We start from the raw sequence: 22,545 nt of genomic DNA on the forward strand, positions 1-22,545 counted from the left end.
GAAAAGAAAGACAAGCACATCCTACATGGGAAACGCCCCTAAGCCCTCCCTAACCTAGGAGTGCAGGTCAGTGGTGTGTTTCTGGCAATGTCACCTTTCAATTGATTTATAAAAACTTTACAGGACAGATTTAAAGCAAAGGTAGGCCTCTGATTTTTATTTTTTTAACCCTAGCAGATTTTTAAAAAGAGGCTATATTAAATGACAATGCATTTTGAGTCAGGGGGAGAAAAAAAATTAAAAACCCAAAACTTCTTTCAGTTTATTCAAAATAAAAATACACATAGAATTATGAAAATATAGGTTTACTATTTCCACCACGTAAGTTGATGCTGCTGTTTGAAAGGCTTGCAAATTGTTTTTCAAGTTTTTAAAGCTCATCTCGATCCCTCAATAAAGTATACCTATATTCGCTGGGCGCTAGCTTCTGGAAGGAGCTCTCAGGTGGGCTGCTTGCTACATCTTGGACTTGCTACAAAAGAAAGAATAAAACATTTTCATATCAATAGAATTTATGGAGTTAAAGTATTTCAGTAAGAGTATTAGATGAATGGTAGTTGCCCTATAATTATTTAATTAATAATCAATAAAACATAACTACTGTGTGCCAAAGACAAGAGTTCAGTTTGAAATCTTGCTTTCCCCATTTCACACGCCCTTGTTCAGATTCTCAGGGGCAGCGCTGCCACAGAGCCATTAGCTGTGGGCCTGTGGACAATTCCTGAGGTATGGTGGAAGGAAACAAAATGCCTGACTCCTGGGTGCTTTCCTAGAATATTCTGTAGAGGCAGCACGACCCTAAACTGGCCCAAACCTTTCCCCCTTACAAATGACTGCTAAGGGGATTAAAGGCACCCACTCTGTAGATGGAGCTGTTATTTAGCAATTACCTGGATGCCAGAAATTGTCAAAACTTAGTTGACATAAGGAGGAAAACAAACACTTCAATACTACAAGACAATTGCGGTAGGATTTTACTTGTGCATCAATAGTAGACAGAAATAACACAGCGGAACTGTAAGAGTGACTTCCAAGAACTCTAAAGAAGAGGCAGTGGAGTCTGTCCTCTCTCTCCACACCATGAACTCCCCAAAAGCAAATGACTGTCATTGCTTCCATCTCCCCTATAGTTAGCACAGGCACAGAGGGCGTGTGTTCAACGCCCCTCATCACGGCACACTCCCATCGCCATGGGAAGCACTGCGTCTGTGAACATCCCCTTTGACTTTGTCATGTTCCCCTCCCCCAATATACTAATTTATTTTTTGTTGAGATATATGTTTGGTTTAATTAAGCTGAAATTACATTACTATAAAACGTGTTTGGTGCCTACTATGTATTAGCATGCAAAGATGAATAAATGAAATACGAGGACTTCAGAGGCCAACGAGAAGTTGAAACAAATCAGGATAACGTGATCAGAGTAAGCTACATCTCTTCCTAATCTTATAAAATACTAAACAGATCTACTTTTCTGGGGAAAATAATCACCTTTGGGTTATTGCCAACCAACAGTTTGCCTGCTTCTGTAGTTGCTTAAATATCAAAGAAAAATCTGACCCCAGATTTCAAGGAAAAAGCATCCCATCAGATTCCTAAAGGGAACCCTTGACTCTGAACATAATTTGACTCTTAAAGAAAAATTCATTTAATTTTTATTTTTCTTTTATATGTGGAGGTTCTTTGGGAGGAACAGTGGATTGAAGTTCTGGGGCATATGAAATAAGAGGGTTTGGGTATGTATCATCTTCCCTCTCAGTAAAGTGGGAAAAGACATGATACAAATGGATAATGCGTCAAAATGCAAATTTAGGGGTGTTTAACAAAGCAGAAACAACAGAAATTACTTGTAACAGAAGTTACACGGTAGAAACAGTAAAATTCTCAGGTTAAAAAAATATATGCAAACACAAAATTTTGATATAATTGCCAAGCATTCTAAATCTCAAATGGAAAAAAGCTGCATTAAACCATAAGTTTTGAGCGTGACGGATACTGTACTGGTGAGGGCTTGAGGATGGTTCCGCAGGAATACCAAACTCAGTCTCCCAGCAACAGAGGAAGGCGTGAACAATTAATGGAATCCACTGATTTCTTCACTGATCTACCTGCTTCTAATTCCTACCTCCTCCTATTTGAAGCCAACTGTATTTAACCCTTTTATAGCCATATTCTACAGAGAACATACTCAGACCACCTTAGTTTATGGTCAAGAAACTATATTGTAACATTCTTGCAACTTTTCTGAGGGTCTAACATTTTAAAAATTAACTTTAAAAGGAACATAATTTGTATATTATCTAGAGTCTGTTCAGAATTTCTTTACAAAAACTCAAAAGCCTATGCAGGAGGTTTAGATCCTCTTCAGGACTAAGTGAAAAAGAAGAAAACAGTTCCCACTAGGTAACGTGAGTCCTACCTGTCCTGGGGCTGTGTCGGTTGGGTCGGGACCATGGTGGAACTCTCTGTGCAGTTTTCCAGAATGTAAGTCAAATACAAACTGCTTGAGTTTTCCAGGAATTCTAAAACCAAAGTCAAGTAAGAATTTAGCTTAAACTGTTAAAATGCACTTACCTCTATTTTACCAACTTCACAACATTAAAAAAATTTTTTTAAATTTTACCTATAATCCCACTATCCTACCATAACTATTACAGGCCAAGTAGAGTATATGTCAAACATTTTTAGGTAATCATAATATCTAGATACTCAGTTTTGTGTTCCAGTTCTTTCCTTTTTTTGGTGAGGAAGATGGGCCCTGAGCTAACATCTGTGCCAATCCTCCTCTATTTTGTATGTGGGACGCCACCACAGTATGGCTTGATGAGTGGTGTGTAGGTCTGCGCCTGGCATCTGAACCTGCGAACCCTGGGCCACCGAAGCAGAGCCTGCAAACTTAACCACTGCGCCACTGGGCCAGCCCCTGGTGTTCTAATTCTTGTTTCAGAGAGATTTTTCTATGCTTATCATTTTAACAGATGAATTAGAGTCTGTTAAGATGCTGTCCTAAAACTTACTTAACCATCCCTTATTGGGCATTTATTTATTTTCCTTAATATATGTAACTAAAAAACTTTTATGTTCTGCAAAATCACACTAAAAATAAGAGGGCTCAAGGGAAAAACAGTGTTAGGGGCTAACCACTTAAAACTCTGTAGCTTTGTAAGCAGAGTACTACGAAGAGCCTAGGACAGGAACACCGGCACCTTCAGCCTCCAGCAGCACCTGAGCCCTGTGGCAGCCACGTGGCGCACGGCAGCCTTAACCAGGAGCTTGTACAGTCCTCTTAGAGATGCAGGTCCTTGCCGGCATTCACTGCCAGTAGAACCCGTTTTATCAAAATCATCTAACCAGGGTGTAGTTTATTCACGTTTTTTTCTTAATTAAACACAGAGGGAAATTTCTTCATAACTCCTTCAACCACACAGGCAGCTTCACTGGCCAGCTGAACACTGTGAAAAGCAAAGCACTTCTTAAGGCCATGAAACTGGCCTTTTTTGTTGGAGGTCTTCAGACGCCACTAAGGCATCTCTTTAATGATGAAAAAGCTTTCTTTGATGGCTTCAAAACATTCTGAGGAAAATAACTATGAACCAACACAACTCACTTTGTGTTGCCATCATTCCCCTGGTGAGCAATCCTGGTGTGGGCCACTCTGCCATCCAGAGACACGCCCTGGGACGAGCAGACCATTATAAAGCCAAACAGATGTCTATACCAGCCCGCTTTCTTTGTAATTACTTCCTTGACTTATATCCGATCAAGTAAGAGCACTGGGTTAAAGAAAAAGAACTTCTGACAAAGTGTGGGCCAATTATACCTGTCAAACATCAGTCAGTTTTTGCTGTTACTTGTCTACCTGTTGGTTCTTTGAAGTCTTGCCAGCATGTTTGTCTTTTTTATTGAAATTCGTTTCACTAACTTAATGAGTAAAAGACACCTGCATTTTAATTTCCATTTCTTCAGAAATTAAGCATTTTTTCCATTGTTTCTTTTAATTTATATTTCTGCTCATATGAATTGTCTGTCTGCCCCTGAGATCTTGGTATTTTTTAATTCATTATTTATTTTAAATAGAAACTTCGTTTTTCATATCTGTTACAAGAATTAAAATACAGGTCCACCAACGCTTTAATTCCTTCAGTAGAACTGACTGACTTTTAAGTCATTACTTTTTGGTAGCAGAGAATAGCTACCTTGTGTTAATATTACAGTTTCTTTGTCTTTTTATCCTCTCCTGAGGCCCTACAAGTGCTGCTGCTTCCCTTCAATAAACTCCCACTGAGCTACGCCAGCCACTAACTTCACTGTAAACCCATTCTGGCTACCCACCAGCTCCAATGCAGCGGAGAGCAGCAGGTGCCAAATGCACAGTTTACAAATACAAATGACTGTCAGGTAGCCGTATCGACAGAGGGCCTCAGAAAGGTTCTCTGGGGCTGAAGAAATTGCACACGCACCAGAGATAAACACTGAGAGGAGATCAATTTAAATTTAATCTGACATCATCTACTGTCACCACAGCAAAGTGCTAAAATACATCCATTCAATTCAAAGACGCAGACACAGTCTATGATGTTTAAGATACAGCCCGTTAGATGATTATTTTATAAAGTCCAAAGATGATGACAACCAATACAGTGTGAATTGCTTCTGCTAGTCAAGAAATACCTTCTATTTAAATCATAGATGTAACAAATACAGAGAGAACACTCAAAACAGATCTTTCGCTTACTTGATTTTTTCCCCTTGTCAACAGATGAGGAGAGAGAAAGAACTGTGAGCAAAAGGCAAAGACAGGGAGACAGGACGAATGTGAATTACCGGGGTAGGAAAGCAGACCACGGAAGGGCTCTTACCCGGCTTGTGGCCAGAAACTAGCCATCATTATTAAGTAACGATCAGTGAATCAACAAGAGATTGTCAAGAAAACAGACAACATGGTTATCTGCTAAAAAGGAAAATAAATGGACCTTGTCATGATACATTCAATTATATTTTCACACTTTAGGGCACAGTTTTTCTAATTAGAACACCTCAGTGTTTCCCACCCTCCAAACACTTTTTTGTTTATTATCTCTATTTGTAGGTGATGCAAAATTTAGACACAATGAAATACACAAATGTTAAGTGTATCATTAAACAAGCTTTGACAAATGCATATAAGGTGAGAAGTATTTTCATTATTCTTAAAAATTTACATATAGTAGCATTCACGTTTTTTTGGTGAGGAAGATTGGCTCTGAGCTAATATCTGTTGCCAATCTTCCTCTTTTTACTTGAGGAAGATTGTCACTGAGCTAACATCTGTGCCAGTCTTCCTCTATTTTGTATGTAGGATGCCACCACAACATGGCTTGATTAGTGGTGTGTAGGTCCGTGCCTGGGATCTGAACCCAAGAACCCCAGGCTGCTGAAGTGGAGTGCACAGACTTAAACACTGCACCACCAGGCCGGCCCCTACACTGATTGGTTTTTGAATGTTAAACCAGCCTTGCCCACTTGGTTGCAATATATTGTTCTTTTTTTATATATTGCTGGATTCAACTTCCTAATATCATTCACTACTTTTTAACTCAACTTTTTAACTCAATTATTTGTACAATAATGTAGTACAAACTCCAGGTATCACAGTGTTAAAAAAAACACTGTATTTTGCCATTTAAGTTAGTTAACCTCTTTGAGCTTGAGCTTTCTGATCTGTAAAATGAGAACTGCTTTATTTAACTTAATTGTATTGTTTTTATAGTCTAACAGACTTCGATTTGCATCTGAAGATATTATTGCCTATAATAATCATATATAAGTGCCTTAGAATAGCACTTACCATGTATCAGACACTGTTCTAAGAGCTAGAGATACGCACATTCATTTAACAACAACCCTATGAAGTGGACACCATTATTATTCCCATTTTACAGATGAGGAAACCGAAGCACAGAGGTGGTAACAAGTTGCCCAGGTGATGTAACTAGCAGCTAACAGAATGGGATTCGAATCCAAGCAGTCTGGATCTCGAGTCTGAGCACCTAAAAACCAGACTCTTGGCGTTAAAATGGACCTTAACGGTGACTGATTTAAAATTTTCTCCTACCTATTCCTCCAAGTTCTTTATCATTCTTTCCGGTTCCTGGTTTGCTCCCTCCAAGCTCAAGGAGGCAGGCTAACTGTCACAGCAGATGACAAAACTGCTAAATTAGTGAGATACCTGCCCCCCCAGCTTTAGTTTTGCCCTGCCTCTCTCATCTCCTCACCACCACCACCCCTACCCTCACCCCGCCACCAATGCCACAGCTGGCCAGCCGCAGCCCACTGTCCCAGACTGAGCCGTTTAAGGAACTCTGATCATCATTTTCAGTGACTTGGTGATCTGGGAGAAATGCCCTAGAGCCCAGAGTTGGGGACCTCAGCACTACAGGAGCCTGGCCCATTTTCCTAGGAGTGACTGAGGCCTGTCCTGCTGCTCTTCCTGTCACTGGGTCCCGGGGGCAGCTGTCTAAGGACTCTGTGGGTAAGGGTAGGGTACTTGCTGGCCACGATGTTTAGAAGGTGAATTTCCCCGGAAGCGCTTCAGCAGTCTCAGACCACACCATCATTTATTCTCTTCTCGGGGCTGCTGAACATCTCCTAGATCTGCCTTTAGATGCTCTTAGGTTCCGAAATTGCCCCCCATTCTTCTCCTGTCTGTCTGTAAAATCTACTCCATTATGCACGGCAAGACACCAATCTCATCAAACTACAGAAAACAACTACGCATTCCTAGATCTGATGTCGTTTCAGGTCCTAGTCAGCAGCCTCTTCAGACATCTCACGCTCACACGCTCACCGCTGTTTGTGTTCTGAAAGTCTCACTGCTTTGGCAATACGGTTCTGAGCTGGGCATTTGGGGATTCAGGACACTCTGGCGTGAATCCTTGCCCCGCCACTACTCAGCGGTGTGGCCTTGCTGGGCCTGTTACCTCCCTACACCTCAGCTTCTCTGAGATACGGAAGAGGCACATAGAATACCCACCCCCACGCCGCCCTCTGGCATTGGAGGAGACCGTGCACCATAAATCTCTCTCTCTCCTGACCACAACCATACTTCCTCTAGTTGACCCCAGAAATGCTGAGTTACTAAGTAAAAGTAAAAGTAATTATAGTAATTTATGGAAACTGCTTATCATTTAAGCCTTAATTACCATGCAGCACAATAACAATTACGCAAGCCATTAAATGTGTCAGATTCACTCTGCTGTATGTTTTATTTGATTTTTAACACTAACATCTATTCACAGAGGCTCAGTTTGTAGCTCACACAGCATGTGCCTCCTTACAATTAAAAAAATATTAGCGAGAACAGTGCCTAGAAGGGGGAATCAGGCACCTAAGGGAGAAATTAAAGAAGTAATTTGTTTCAAAGAGCTTCAAATATAGTCCCTTCTCTTATCTCCCTCCCTACCCACAGGACTAAACATGCACCGGATGGGAGAGGACCATTTCTCATTTCCAGATTTCTTTGGGGAATCTTACTGGCTGTTTTCTTTTCGCAGCAGGGCATAAGCACCATGCTGCCAGCCGGTAGATGAGCTTTTCTTGCTCCAGTGCCCATCTCTTGGCCCAGCTGACTAAGAGGAGGGGGCCTCGGTCATGTGATAAAGAATATGACCACTTGTGCAATTAGAAGTGCTGAAGCATTTTAAATCTGACTTCAGAAGTAGAGGAGAAACCTTCAAGACAGCCAGGAGGGAATTCCCCACAGGTTTCCTTGGTGTGTAACACAACATACCTAGGAATAAAGCCAAAGTTGGGGATAGTCTGGTGGCTGATCAGTAAACCTTACCTGAGTCAGCATTCTGGTGACTTCTACCAATTGGAGACTTTATAATTAGGGCTGTACATTTCTAGTGAAAGGGAAGAGGTCAATAAACAACCTGAGATTTATCCACTACTAGAGGTGGTCAAATGTACTTCCTGATAAGACTTCTCATCAACGACCCAGGAGGCAGGTAGCAGTTTAATGCCAAGCCCAGTCACTCCGCCTGGCAGCTCCCGCAGCGAGCCCAGCCACTAGAACAGCTACCCTCCCTCCTAAAAAGCTCGCTCCTTTAGCGTGGGTTTGCGGCGTGAGGAATCAGGCCTGTGAAGAAGTGAGAGGAAGAGGACACCCAACCAGCTCAGACCTCTCTGTTTAGCCCACAGTCAATGCTCCCATGCTCGCTAAGGGGGCTACAGGAGTACTGACGTTAAAGAAATGCCGGGCTGTCAGGGAGACCTGGATCTTTAACGTAGATTTCTGGGTACAACTCGTCCTCCTTTCGAAATCCAGCACAGCCCCGCCCTCTCAATTGTCCCTCCCCTCCTCACTCTCAGCCCATGATCTTGCTTCCTGAGGCAGAGCGGAACACAAGGACCAGACAGGACCCTCAGCAGCTTCTGCTGCTGTCGCTAACACCACAGCCCACAAACAACTCCAGGGAACTCTGCACCTGGCTTTCCCCCCTCTCACTGAAGAGGAAGAAGGCACTGCCTCTCCTCTGCTCCTCACGCCCTCGATGCCCTTCACGGCTTTGCTTCATCAATTAGCCCCAGCTGCCTGTCTCTTCAGGAACGCCTCAGCCCATGGGATTCTGTCCCCCAAGCAGTTAATCATGTTCAGTTCCTTGTCCCTAAGGGAGGAGGAAGGTGACCAAAGCTACAACTTGACTTCATCCTGTCTCTCTGGAGCTTTCCCTCTGTTTTTCTTTCCCTTTAGAGGCTAGCTTCTTGCAAGAATTTTCTATCAAGTCTTCATTTCCTCACCAGGCACTCTTCAATTCATTGCAATACAGCCTTTTTTGGTCAAATCTAACAGATGCTTCATCCTTAGGTTCTGGTTGAGCCTTCCTGTTAAAAGTGCCCCTCCCTCAAGTACCGTATTACTCTTTTCTGGTTTTTCTTTCACTTTTTTGATTCCTCCTCCTCTTTAGTCTTTCGCACATGTTCCTTCTGTCCCCCCTTAAATGTTGGTATTTATCCGAGTTCCATTTTCACCCCTGTTCTAGGTCATCACATCTGTTTCAATTACTTCAGCTACAGCCTCATGTGTTCAAGACCCAGCCCTTATCTCACTGTCGCATCCCAGAGCCACGTAAACTCCCTGCTGGACACGCTTCTCCTTCGTGGCGCACGGGCACCTCAAATTCAATATGCCAAGAAAGGGAACTCATTTTCTTTACCAGAAGGCTGCTCCTGCACTGAGTCGCCGGCTCTGTTAATGGCGTCACAGCCTAGTCAGCTGTCCACGTCAGATTCCCGGCCCTCACTGCTGTCCTTCCCCTCCCCCATTTACTAAGAGACCGTCTACTCCACCCACAAAGCGTCCCGAGATTCCTGCTTCTCTCTAGCTGTGGTGCTACTGCGAGAATTCAGCGAATTCATTCCTTCAAGGGTCGTCTACTGGTTATCTATCATCAGCTCTTGCCTGCGTTACTGAACAGTCTCCTAGATTCTATTTGGACCCCTTCTAATCTATTCTCCACTTTGCAACGAGCGTGATCTTTAAAAACCAATCCCCTGATTAAAACTCTTCATTGGCTCTTCATACTTTCTAGGATAATGTGTAAAACCTCCTCAACACAGCATATGAGGGCTTGCGTGAGCTAGCTTTTGCTTACTCTCTTGACCTTATCCCTCAGCACTCCCCCCTCCTGTCCACTTGTGTTCAGCCAACAGTCTCTGTACTTGTTTCTGCCAATGTCCCCTTTCTCCAAGCCTAGTGTCCTTCTCACCTCCACGAGAAACTTCTAGACAACTTTAGGACCTACCTTAGGCATCAACATCTCCAGAAACCTTGGATCAGCTACCTCTCTGCTGAACTCTGCCAGAGCACTTATCACGTCATAAGACACAATGCCTGTTACCTTGTTGTCTCCGCTCTCTACTCGGTTGTGAGTTCTTAGTAAACTTCAAACCATTGGTTTATATCGCTTGGTTTATATTATACAGTGACTGTCATACAGAAGATCTGGGTAAATATTTCATGAGTTAATAGGCTGAATGGTATTCTTTTGAGTGTAGGTAAAGTAAAAACAGCTAACGTTCATTAGTACTTTATAACACAGGCACCATCTCTCATTAATCTTCTTACAATCCCCTTAGGTAGGTCGTACTGTCAACCGTATTTTAAGTGTAAAGAAACAAGAACAGAGACGTTAAGTGACCTGCCCAAGGCAGGACTCAAATCGAGGCCTCTTATATGTTAGGACTGAGAATCTTCTATCAAACAACCACATCTCTATTGAAATATTTAAAAGTGACTGAGGTAATTCATTCTGCAATAAGACTTCAAATGATCCTATAAGTTGCAATTTAATCTTTGGACATAAAAAAGGGCACTTAAATGAATTTTAAAAAGGTCTAATATGAATTAATACCTGTATTGCTTAAAATTTTCATATATGAAGAAATGTCCATTTTTAACCATTGTATTTAACATCTTAGATGATAAAAAATTAATTATCTGTGGTAGTTATAGAGTTTATATTTTTATTAATACTGTGAACAGCTGAGAGTGGAATCAGAAGGCTTATCTGCTCTTGGGAAGGCTCATGGCTGTATGCCCTTAGAAATGCCTGGCCACAGCCATCTTCCAGCTCTTAAATAATGTACCACTAATGTTCTTGTTAGACAGTCACAAATAAGCAGCAATGTCACCAATTTCCTTTAACCTGACCTAGGATTATAATCTACTTTCCTTGACCTGCTGACAAAGACCAAACTCAATTCAGAACTAATTTCTCATAGGCCAAAAATTTTCTTTCAGAGATGAATTCCCAAGCATTAGGATCATCTACTGCTGGAATTTCTATAGGGATATATCATAATGCTCATAGTCACTCACACCATACTCTAGAGTGAAAAAAAAATTAGAACATCCAAATAACAAAGTATTACTGTTCCAACATAGAATTATTTAAATATTCAAATAATTGTTTTAAGCTCATCTTTGAGACACATATCAGTAATTAAAAATCCCAAATGAGGGGCTGGCCCCGTGGCCGAGTGGTTAAGTCCACGCGCTCCGCTGCAGGCGACCCAGTGTTTCGTTGGTTCGAGTCCTGGGCGCGGACATGGCACTGCTCATCAAAACCACGCTGAGGCGGCGTCCCACATGCCGCAACTAGAAGGACCCACAACTAAGAATATACAACTATGTACCGGGGGGCTTTGGGGAGAAAAAGGAAAAAATAAAATCTTTAAAAAAAAAAAAAAAAATCCCAAATGAATACTTACAATACATCCCTGAAGTCTCCAAACACATACATGTGCCTAAAGCTGTCAATCGCGATCACTGGGCAGTCTGCTGGAGTTTTCTGGATGTGCAGAAGAGGATGTCTAAATTTGTCACAGTCAGCATGTAAGAAGTTTATTGTACCTTTAAAAGAACCAGAATTTGGAGAGGTAGATGAGAATTTTCTTGATTGTGTTCTCATAAGATAGCAAGTTCATACAAACTGACATACTAAAAGAAACCAACGTGCTTTAGAGTGATAGAGATCACAAAAACTAAAACCTAAATATTACACTTAAAAAGGTCGGCTTTTAGTTCTTAGGGCAGGGAGTATGATTTCCTTAGAAATTACATGAACTCAGCCTGAGTGCAAATGCTGTCGTGAATTCCGTTTTCCTTGAGTAGGCGAGCATCTGCTCTGCAGACTGCCCACCTGCGGGGAGCAGCTCCTGACACTGACAGATGAGCTCTTCTCACAGGACCCTCTTCATGGCACCAAGGATTCCCTTCCAGTCCCTACTGGGTGATTTTTCATCTAATTCAACCCCCAAAATATTTACTAAGTGACTAACGTGGGCATGGCTCCGTACAATGCCTTCAGTTTATTTTGTCTGGTTTTCTTCTCTAACGGCAGAGCGAGAGCTGGTGATATCTCGAATTCCTTTCTGATACTTCGGAGAAGTCCACAGAGAACTAGTCAACTTTCCTTCATTTAGAATTAAATGTGAATCAGACTGTGTAAATCCTCTCAACAATATCTTTGGGACTATCTGCTAGACAGGGGCCAGACAAGTATCAAGGTGCTCAAAGTGCCTAAAATTAACACTGACCCCATGACCCCACTTTTCACGCCGTTTGATTTTAGGGATTATTTGATTTGAGGGAGCTAAAACAGTCACAGTTTTTTTTAAAAGCCACTGCTTCATAGTATCTCCCTACTAACGCCTCCCACCCCTGTGTTTACATGTGATTTCCAGGGCTGAGTAGAGTTGAAATAACTCAATACATTTTTAACCCAAATATGTTTATGTCAGTATGAATGTAATGGGGGAGGAAAAAAGGGAGAAAGAAGCAAAGAGAAAGAAAGGATGAAAATAAACACCTTAATCCGTCTACCTTTTTCACTTATTAATTGTCGGGCTACTTCATTCTGAAATATTTCTAAACTTTCTGTATCTTCTTTCATGTGGAAGAGTATGAGAAAAGGCAGTCCTTCTTCTGTCAATTCCTGTAGAGAGAAGTAGTCAATGACAATGATCAGGCCTATCCATTCAGTTCTAGCTATTTTCTAGGTAGGAACAATTTTGAACCCAACCCACACAACATGCAACAGTTGGGGAAAAAGGTTCAGTGGTGTGGGAGAAGGAACTCATTGCCTCCACCCAGTGCTCAGAGGACCCACATGTCCTCCCACTCTACTGCAGGAACCAATCGGCCTTAAAGTACCCACTAGGCTGGTCTGGTAGCTGGCAGTGGAAGAAGCTATGACCTTTAAAAAGTGAGTTAACCAAAGGAGGAACTATGCTGGTTCTTTATCAAGATGTTGATTTTAGGGTAGGGCAAACATGATAAGCATTTTCAGTCTTAAGAGATAACACTGAAAAACTGAATGTACCAGCAATAAATAAATCTAACTGATTTGCAAACTTAGGTTTTTCTAAGGTTTATTGCAAAAACCACTCCACCTTTGTGAGACCTTACCAAAGCTGAGAAATGTTTCATTCAGAGCAAAAGACAAAAACCTCATAACACAGCCAGTTTTCAACCCATACACAATTTATCAACATTATTAGTACCTGCCACTATATATGTGTATGTTTACACACTCTGTAATATATACATACACAAAAGCACCTAGAAAATTTTAAAGTGCATTAAAAATTTGTATTATTGGAGAATAAACAAGAGAAATGTGATGAGTAGACAACAGATTTTAATCATGCATTCTCTCTGACAAATGGTAAGTTCTGACTCATAAGAAAAAGTCCAGAAAGGGCCTCAAAATAAAATTATTTCCGTCAACTATCCTTTTGCGTGTCTCTCTGTAACTTAGGAACTGCCTCAGCAGAAGGCACAAATGTCCTGTTCCTAAAAAAACTGAAACTGGAAGCTATCTTATAGGATAAGAGTTTTCTTCTGGTTCCTATCTCCATATTTAAGCCTGCTACACTCATATACAGGATAAATTATTAAGCTTTTCATCACGTTTACCTCTTTTTTAATTAAGATATAATTCACATACCACAAAATTCACCATTTTTAAGTGTACAGTTTGGTGCAGTTTATTATATTCACCAGGTTTGCAAACATCAACACTGTCTAATTCCAGAACATTTTCATCACTCCCAAAAGAAACCCCATAGTCATAAGCAGTCACTCCCATCTCTCCTCCTCCAGCCCCGGCATCACACTGATCATTTAGCAAGCTGATTTAAAACTTCTTCCTCCTCACTTTTTACCTCTTGGGCTCACATCTTTTCTCTCCCCCACACGTTAATTGCCACTACTCCCCATGGTTCTCACTTTGGACTTCTCTGCTCTAGTCTGGCAACTTCCACTAGTTCAACAATCTCCTCACCACCTCTAATTGGGCCCTTATCTGTCTCTCCAAGCCCAGCTCCAGGCCAGGATCCTGGTCTCGATTTCAACTTCCTGCTTACTATCTCCATTTCCAAGTCTAATCAACCCCTTCAAAGCTCACCATTAACGCACAGCCCCTCCTCTTACTTCCCTATTTCCATTAGTACTTCTATTTCTCTTGTAGCCCTTTTGTTTCTGGACTGAAATGCCTCTCCTAGAAAGCGGTCCCTGATTCCACCCTATTTCTTCCAAAGGTGGGAATGAATTTTCTCCCCTGAACGTGAGAACACTTTCTCAGCATCCTCACGTGGCAGGGGACACGTCTTTTTGTAACGTTATCTGTACCTGTGTACTACTGAACTGCAAACCCCATAAAGACAGAGAAGCTTATTTCAGGTCTCTTTTGTTCGCAGATTTTTGTACACAATAATGTGCAATCAACCTATGACTGAATAAATGAAGACACGAATGTTGCTGAATAAACACTAATTGGGAAAGAAGATTCAGCAGTCACCTTTTAGAAAATTTAAGAGCTAGGAAGTTAAAAGTAAAAATAAATATAACAAACTACTTTATTAGACTAAACAAAGGTATGGATGAACTAAAAACTATTAGGAGAGAAGTAATAAAGAGATTAGCAGTAGTTGAAAATGTTTATGTCGATTAGTTTACTAAACTAATTTACATACATTAACATAGTAGCTGGTAGTTACGCTGATCGGGCTTCCTGGTTTACCTGTGTCCACATCAACATATTCTTTACCAAGCAGGCATTAAAAGATTCAGGGAGGGATAGCAACATAACCAGATTTAGAGGTTAACAAGTCTTTCTCCACAGGTTAAATGATTTATGGGTAGCTGGTTACAACAGGTAATAAATCTAAAGAGTTATGAAATGTGCCAAAATACTATGGGGGGGGAGGACACTCCTGTTTAATTGTTTAAGATTTTCCATGTCTGTTCTTTTAAACTCTGTTTTTGAAACTATTCCTGCAAGAACTGCCAAAGCAGGTGAATAACCATGACAAGTTATAAACTCTCTCTGAGCCTCTGAGGACTAAAGGAGCTAATGCAATAAAAATGTAAGTAATTCAGCTGAACATACCTGCAACCTACAGAATTGAGAAAAGCAGCAGGATGTTCATTTGACAAACTAAGCCAGTAAGCAAGCCTCACTGGAACACAACCACACTTACTTACGCCTTGTCCACGGCTGCTTTTGTGGCACAGCTGCAAAGGGGAGTAGTTGCAACAGAGACTGTACGAAGTGCAAACTCTAAAATATTTACCATCCGACCCTTTACGGAATTGCCAGCCTCTGGCTAGGTAATGATTATATGGGTGTGTTTACTCTGTGATAATTTCTTGAGTTGTATATTTAAAATCTGAGCTATACACATATCATTCTTTCAAGTGTATATGCACATAAAAAATTTTTTTAATTGCACTTAAAATGTTTTTAAAAAATTGCATTCTTAGATGGTGGGTTTTAAAAATAAAAGGGTGAAATCAAAGATCTGTTTCGAATCTAGTAAAGAACAGAGAGATGGACCTCACAGACGCAGCCTTTAGACTTCTCCCCAACCTCTCAGCTTTTGTATTTTGTTGTTGTGAGAGTTGTGAGAGTTCGAATGGGCTTTATTTTAGGCGCCTGGACTCACTGAGGTCAGTGACACGACAACCGATAACTGCTTTCATTATTTATGATGAAAAAGAGAACACAATTTCATTCTTTTAGGATAGACAGGAATCCGAAAAACCTTTTTACGGCATAGGATTATCCACTGTGTACAATTAACTGTACTGAAATCTGCAGAGCGTTGCTTCCAAGGACATCCGCTTACCCAGGAACCTGTGGCTATCAGAATCACCTGAGAGGCATTTTCAAACTCATTTTCAAGGCCCTGGTGAAGCGCTGCGATTGCAGGAAGTGCAACAGAGGGTTCTGGGACAGCAGAGGGGGAGGACCACCGGCCTGTGCTGCAGGAACAGCTGTGGTGTGGCCATGCTCACTGTGGGAGGCTCACAACTGCTACGTCTGCAGGAAAACGGTAAGACGGGTGCAGGCGGCTTGCCCTCTCGGAAATCTGAATTGAAAACACCGCCACACATTAGAAAGCCCATACCTCTCCGTTTTCAAATGTTATTTCCCGGACGAGAGGAACACACTTATCTTGAATCCAATTGTAAGTCCCGTCAAAATTTGTCATAGATCCCAAGTATACCATATCTGGAGCAGACTGCTGTTACAAAAACAAAAACAAAAATTAAACAAATTTAACCTGTGCTAGCAAAATGCACTCTTAAAGCCGTGTATGAGCCCAGAAAATCTCCAGGGATACGAAAGAAACAAAAACATGGAACTGCTGAGAAGGACAGTTGTGGATGGTGAAAAGCTGATAAGTTTATGAGTCTCAGGGACTCATCATCCAGCCTGTGACGTCCAAGCCTTCTGCTCTGCCTCGGATTTGGGTCAATTGACTGTCTATCAGCATCTTCATAAACAGCAGGCAGGCATTGTGAAAAGAAGAATTAGCCAAATGAATTAACTGAGCTATCCCGTAGAGTTGAAAATGTCTGATGAAAATGTAGGGACTTTCAGTGAAAAAGCCTTGAAAATTACAAGATACTCTATAAATCTAAGGTGGCTATCTCTAATATTAATTACCTACAGTATCTGTTTCCACATTCACTCAAAATCAGTACTTACGAAGTGCCTAAAATGATGGTAAAAATAATCGCTAGCATGAACTGAGTGAACTGACCGTGGCCGAGCACTGCTGTAAGCCCCTTAGACGTGCTTGCTCACTCAGTCCTCGAAACATCTCCACGAAGCAGGTACTATGATTATCGTGGCTGTTTTCACTAATGAACAAACTGAAGCGCAGAGAAGCTAATAAACTTTCCCAGAGTTAGACACCTGGGAAGGTGGCAGACCGGACAGTAAAACTCAGTCTCGTTCCAGAGTCTGTGCTCTTAACAACCAAACGGCATCACGAGACACTGTACTGGATTCAGATAACCTAGAGATGGTCCCACTATGTGAGCTACTATTAAAGAAATGCCCTTGCAGAAAATACAGGCAAATACCTATCTGAATTCAAAACAGGAAATGAGCTTTCTAAGCAAAAACATCACTCGTGTGACTACATAACAGCTAAAAGCTTCAATGTGTCAAAATACTGCAAACAACATTAAAATAAAAACTACAAGTTGAAAAATTATCTATAGATTTCTATTTGTGGGTGTGTGAAAAACTACAATGACAGACCATTAGGTCAATTCAGGATAACAAATACTGTGTTTTTTTGCCTCTTAGTTGTGGCCACCATTGTCTGGGCCTAAGGAGCTCCTTCTAGGTTCAGACATACTTAACTTCTCAGCTAAGGGTTAAAAACCTAGCACTCCCAGAGGCCGGCCCAGTGGTGCAGCAGTTAAGTTCGCACGGTCCGCTTCTTGGCGGCCCAGGGTTCGCCAGTTCAGATCCCGGGTGTGGACGTGGCACCGCTTGGCAAGCCATGCTGTGGTAGGCGTCCCACATATAAAGTAGAGGAGGATGGGCATGGATGTTAGCTCACTGCCAGTCTTCCCCAGCAAAAAGAGGACTGGCAGCAGTTAGCTCAGGGCTAATCTTCCTAAAAGCAAAAAAAAACCCTAGCACTCCTTATTATCTGGCAAGTAGCTGGTTAATTTATACCCCAGAAGTCCTGGGAGATGGCTATTCTGATTCAGGTATGAGTTATGATCACAGATCATGGGAGCAGTTTTTTGAATTTGGGTCCCAGGCTGAACACAAAACAGGCAGATAAGGCCCGGGGACCAGGGCTCTCTAGTCCCAGCTCTGTCACTAAACGCCTCTGCGCCTTCAGGCCTCTGAGTCCCCATCGTTACTTTGAAAGGTTTGCATTAGCACAAGATGATGCTTTGAGGTTCCCTTCGATACTAAAATTCTATGACTGTGAACACTAACATGTATAAAACTATAGATTATACTAGATGTGTATTCAAATTACGGTTAAAACTATACACCCTAAGAAATAGCAACTTACCCCTGGTGGTTTGTAGATTATGTTGTCTCCACTATATCTTTCTGGTTTTGAAACAGCCCTAATAGAAAGAGACAAGCAGTAATAATACTTTTTAAGAAAAATAATAGCAGTAATATACCTGAATGAAGCAGAACTGGCCAGCTGTTTTGCAATCTATGAATTATAACAACTTGAAATATATACTTGTCCATCATCTGTCCTACTTGTAAGATTATGCAATACCAAGAGCATATATTTAAAGGAAAAATTAAATACAAGGCAGATTTTTTTAAAGGAAAATTTTAATAGCTGTTTTTTTGACTCGGTATTTTATAAGTTTGGATTGGCAGTTTTTGCACTAAAAAGCTAGTTTTGACCCCAGACTGTTTCCAGTAACTGGGGACCAAGGTCACTGCTGTGGTCACATAGACCAATCACAAAAACACATTATTTGCTTTTAAGTCAGACTCAACCATAAATTCTCTACTTTTTAAAATGAAAACTTATAAAAAATAGACGAATTGAAATAATCCACATCATTAGAATATAGTTCATAAATAAGCCATGTTTTTATTGTTCGCTGTTGTTTCCTGTGCTAATACAGTAGCTGGCACATAACAGGTGCTCAATAAATATTTGCTGAGTGAATTCTACAACAATTCTAAGTCAAATGGGTAACTTTTTCTCTCTCTAAATTACATTTGGATCAACTGAACACCAATTTATCTGCATCTTCTGACTAAAGTAGAACAGGGGCAAGGAATGCTAACCTAGACAGATAACAGTGGAACAGAAAGGAAGAACACGCTCTATTCATTCACTCCCTCACTATTTACCACGTGCTTCCTTTGTACCAGGTATGGTCCTGGCAGTGGGTATACACCAGTGAACAAAACTGACAATGCCTGTGCTCCCATGGAGCTTACACTGTGGTAGGGAAAGACAGACAAACAAGTAGATACATTTATCTTAGGTAGTTAAAAAAAAAAAAAGGTGCAGGGGCTGGCCCCATGGCCTAGTGGTTGAGTTTGGCGTGCTCTGCTTCAGCAGCCCAGGTTCATGGGTTTGGATCCTGGGCACGGACCTACACCACTCATTGGCAGCCATGCTGTGGCAGCGACCCATATACAAAATAGAGGAAGATTGCCAAAGATGTTAGCTCAGGGCAAATCCTCCTCAAGCAAAAAAAAAAAAAAAAAAAAGGTGCTATGAAGAAAAATAACTGGATAAAGAATGACAAGTTGGATGATAGTAGTGCTATTTTATATAAAGTTATCAGGAAAGATATTTCTGATGAGATGATATCTGGGAGAAGCACTTCAGATACAGAGAACAGTAAGGGCAAAGGCTATGTTGCAGAAGTAGCCTGCAGTGTGAGGACCAGCAAGGTGGCCTGTGTGGTGAGAAAGCAGTAATGTGAAAAGCCTGGGGAAGAAGTTCCTTCATTATTGACTCTGTACAGTGAGCCTCAAAACACACTGATAATGTTTACAATAAAACACATACAAAATCTACAGAAGCAGTAAAACAACGACAAAGGTCACAAAATGGAGAGGACACGCTGTGCCAGAAATCTGGGCTCTACTCAAGATAGGTACCACAACTGAGTCTCACAGTCATGGGCCAAAGAGAAGAGAGAAATAATACTGCTGAAGTCAAAGGATGGTGGAGATAACCTCCAATGAGAAGAAAGGGTCAAGGGCACAACCACAAGAATCATTCTATTTTGAGAGAGAAAGAAAAAAGTGGGAGATAAAGTCAGAAAGTGAGAAAGGTAAGGAGCAAACCAGGGAGATTTGACATAGAGTAAGTGTAGACACTGCAGAAAAAGGACAGGGTAGCTGAGGATCACGTCCTCCAGAGAAACTGAAGAGGATTAAGACTGCAAAAGGGCCACTGGATTTGGTAACTAAGAAGTCATTTTGTAGCCAGCCCTGATGGTCTGGTGGTTGAGATTTGGCCTTCTCATCACCGTGGCCCAGGTTCGTTTCCCAGTTGTAGAACCCACACCACCTGTCCGTCCGTTGTCATGTTGTGGCGACGACTCAAATAGAGAAGTAAAAAAAAACCTAACTAGGATACACAACCATGCACTGAAGCTTAAAAAAACAGAAAGTGGGAAAGAAGTCATGTTGTGAATGTGCAGAGAGAAGTTTCATTAGAGTAACAGAGGTGAGAGTGAGCTTCCAAGAGGTTAAGCGTTTTTTTCACTGGTTAGAGTTTGAGAAATTCAAGGTAGCCAAGCATAAACTAATCTTTGAAAAAAATTTTGGAATGAAAAGAAAGAGATGAGATTATAGCTTAACAGATAGAAAAGAAAGGTCAGGAAAGAGAGAAGCATGTTTTTGGAAATGAAAAGTAGTTCATGAAAAGCATCAGGCTGAAAACGTGAGAAAGAAAACAAGGACAACTGACGGATCAAAGCCCCAGAGGATTTTGAAGGGACAGCCACAAGGACGCAAGGAAAGAGGTGAGCCTTGGAAAGGAGCGCTGTTCCTCTGAGACGGGGAGATGGAAGAAAAGGCAGTGAGCGCCCGCGATGGATCAAGAGGATGAAGCTCATGCCACTTAAGAAAGACACCGCGCTGCTCCCGTTTGGAAACCCCACAGGTTAGCATTTTTCATGACACAGGACAGTGTCAGAAAACGAGCTGAACGAAAGCATGAGAGTTACTTGTTAATATGTTCATTCTTTTCTTCTTACCCACATTCTGAAATAGAATATAATACAGAAAGAAAAATACACAGACTTTTAAACTCTTAAAAAGAGGTCAGGGATAGGTAGAAAGACTGGCTGGTGACTTTAAAAGGACTGAGACAATCTTTGGAGAGGCCATCCTCAGAAAAGGACCACCCACGAGAACTGAACCCGCAGCCACGCCGACCCGCTAACGTGCTCTCAGTTAAGACACTTACCCAAATGCAGAAAGGAAGGCACAATCGTCATGCAAAATATTTGCTACTCTTTCAAAAACTCTATAGTTTTCTGAATCCTTTTGCTCAAAGTATCCAATGATATTTCTTTTGCTGCGCTGCAAGATAAAGTATGTAATTATTTTACAAACGCAGATAGTTCTATAAACATGTTACTTCATTTACCCAGCTGTTGTTCAGTTATCTCAAAATGAAGTATGACTATCTATAAATGCATACTGGCTCGTCCAAATATCAACACCTAGTCCAAAACTATTAAAGATTACCTTGGTTGAAAACAATCTTAACTACAATCTAATGTAATTATGAACATTTCCTCCCAGCATTGTATTTTAAAATCGCAAGAAACAGATAACTATTTAATCAGTGACAGTCTTCCTAAATAAGGTAACTAAATCTGAAAGGGTTAAAATGGTACATCAGTTCCTAACATGTGACTGTAGGTGGACTCCTCCACGGGTCTCTCACACTCCTCCACATCTAGGTTTACTCAAAATGCAAGACCTTGCCTGCTCTTTACCCAGGCCATTTCTCAGGGTTGCTCCAGCAGCAACACGGGGGAATGAGGCAATGCCTCCCTCCAGGACAAAGAGCAGGCTTACTGCTGGGATGGAAGTTCCCTGAGCCCAGAGTTCTCCTGTAACACAACCCACTGCACGTGCAGGCATCCACCTGGGCCCTCTGTGTCGCCTCCAGAGAACTTGGGGGGGGGCAAGGAAAGAAATGCAAATGTGCTCATGCTGTTTGCTGTGATGTGAGCATAAAGTCTGTCGTCTCTGACCCAGGAGTCTTGTGCCTTCTGACAGTATCCATGCTAGAGTAACTGGCTAACTTACTAGCTTGCAAGTAAAAATCAAATCTCAAACTCGACAATGACAATCTAAAGCCCAAACTCAACTATTTTTCTTTACACTAAAAGAAAAGGATTTGCTAAGCTTAGTATTAAGGGGGTCTATATGAGAGGACACTAAAACTTATACAAAGAGTTGATATAGGAGTAATTAGAGTAGATACCCTGAGGGTCTCCACTAAGGAAAATATGGAAACTTTAGCTGTGAATGCCTGATGTTAACTTCTACTTCTTCATAATTCAGGCTACTCTTTGCCCTTAATTAAGTCAAATTACTGCGACTTTATTGCATGCTGTATATTTTATCCAAAGCTTCAGTAAAACATTAGCATTTCCCTTGAGAATTCAAGAAAAATTCAACTCGTTAAGTATGGATATGTCAAATCCATTGCAATGAACTATAAGAACATGTCCAGATTCTTTGATTACGTAATAATTTATTTACATTAGTTAAACAGGCAATGTTCATTGGATCCAGCAAACGTTAACTTACATCAAGAGTGGTGATTTCTGCTAAGTCATGAAGCTCTTGAACGGGGTCGCTTTTTTGTTGCCTGATGTAATCTGCGAGGGCCTTCACTGACCGCTGACCCCTGTACTCTCTCTTCATCATCATCCCATTACGAAACAATTTGAGGGTTGGGTATTTGCTTATCCTGTATCTCTGGGCTATATCAGCTAAAAGAATGAACAAAAAATTAACTTCGCCCTCATATTTGGTCTGGGTGAGCCCGTGAGCCCAACTGTCAAAAATCTTACAATTATTTAGTGCGAACATTTGGTTCATATAATTCTTTTTCAGCGTTAGAGAAAAAAATTAACTGTGACAAGTTTACATTAGTTAAGAGGCCAGACTCTGGACATATATTGCCTGGTTTCAATGCCAGATTTTTTATTTACTG

General features: G+C 41.2%; 1 protein-coding gene across 3 annotated transcripts in view; it reads right to left on the reverse strand.

The window, feature by feature from the left end:
* Nucleotides 1–237: 237 nt before the first annotated feature.
* Nucleotides 238–22,545, reverse strand: part of ERP44 (endoplasmic reticulum protein 44) — a 75,832-nt gene continuing 53,524 nt past the window's right edge. For 2 of the 3 annotated variants that reach the window (XM_046673494.1, XM_046673511.1), the window contains 8 exons: nt 22,137–22,321; nt 20,776–20,891; nt 17,881–17,938; nt 15,958–16,074; nt 12,368–12,479; nt 11,254–11,395; nt 2,420–2,522; nt 238–472 (listed from right to left, as the gene is read on the reverse strand). In XM_046673494.1, coding sequence (XP_046529450.1) covers nt 371–472; nt 2,420–2,522; nt 11,254–11,395; nt 12,368–12,479; nt 15,958–16,074; nt 17,881–17,938; nt 20,776–20,891; nt 22,137–22,321 — 935 coding nt within the window. In that variant the 3' untranslated portion in view covers nt 238–370. The remainder of the gene's footprint in view (nt 473–2,419; nt 2,523–11,253; nt 11,396–12,367; nt 12,480–15,957; nt 16,075–17,880; nt 17,939–20,775; nt 20,892–22,136; nt 22,322–22,545) is intronic. The other variant, XM_046673504.1, reaches the window with a different exon arrangement.

The sequence above is a fragment of the Equus quagga genome, chromosome 1, assembly GCF_021613505.1.
Source record: "Equus quagga isolate Etosha38 chromosome 1, UCLA_HA_Equagga_1.0, whole genome shotgun sequence".
NCBI classification, from domain to species: domain Eukaryota; kingdom Metazoa; phylum Chordata; class Mammalia; order Perissodactyla; family Equidae; genus Equus; species Equus quagga.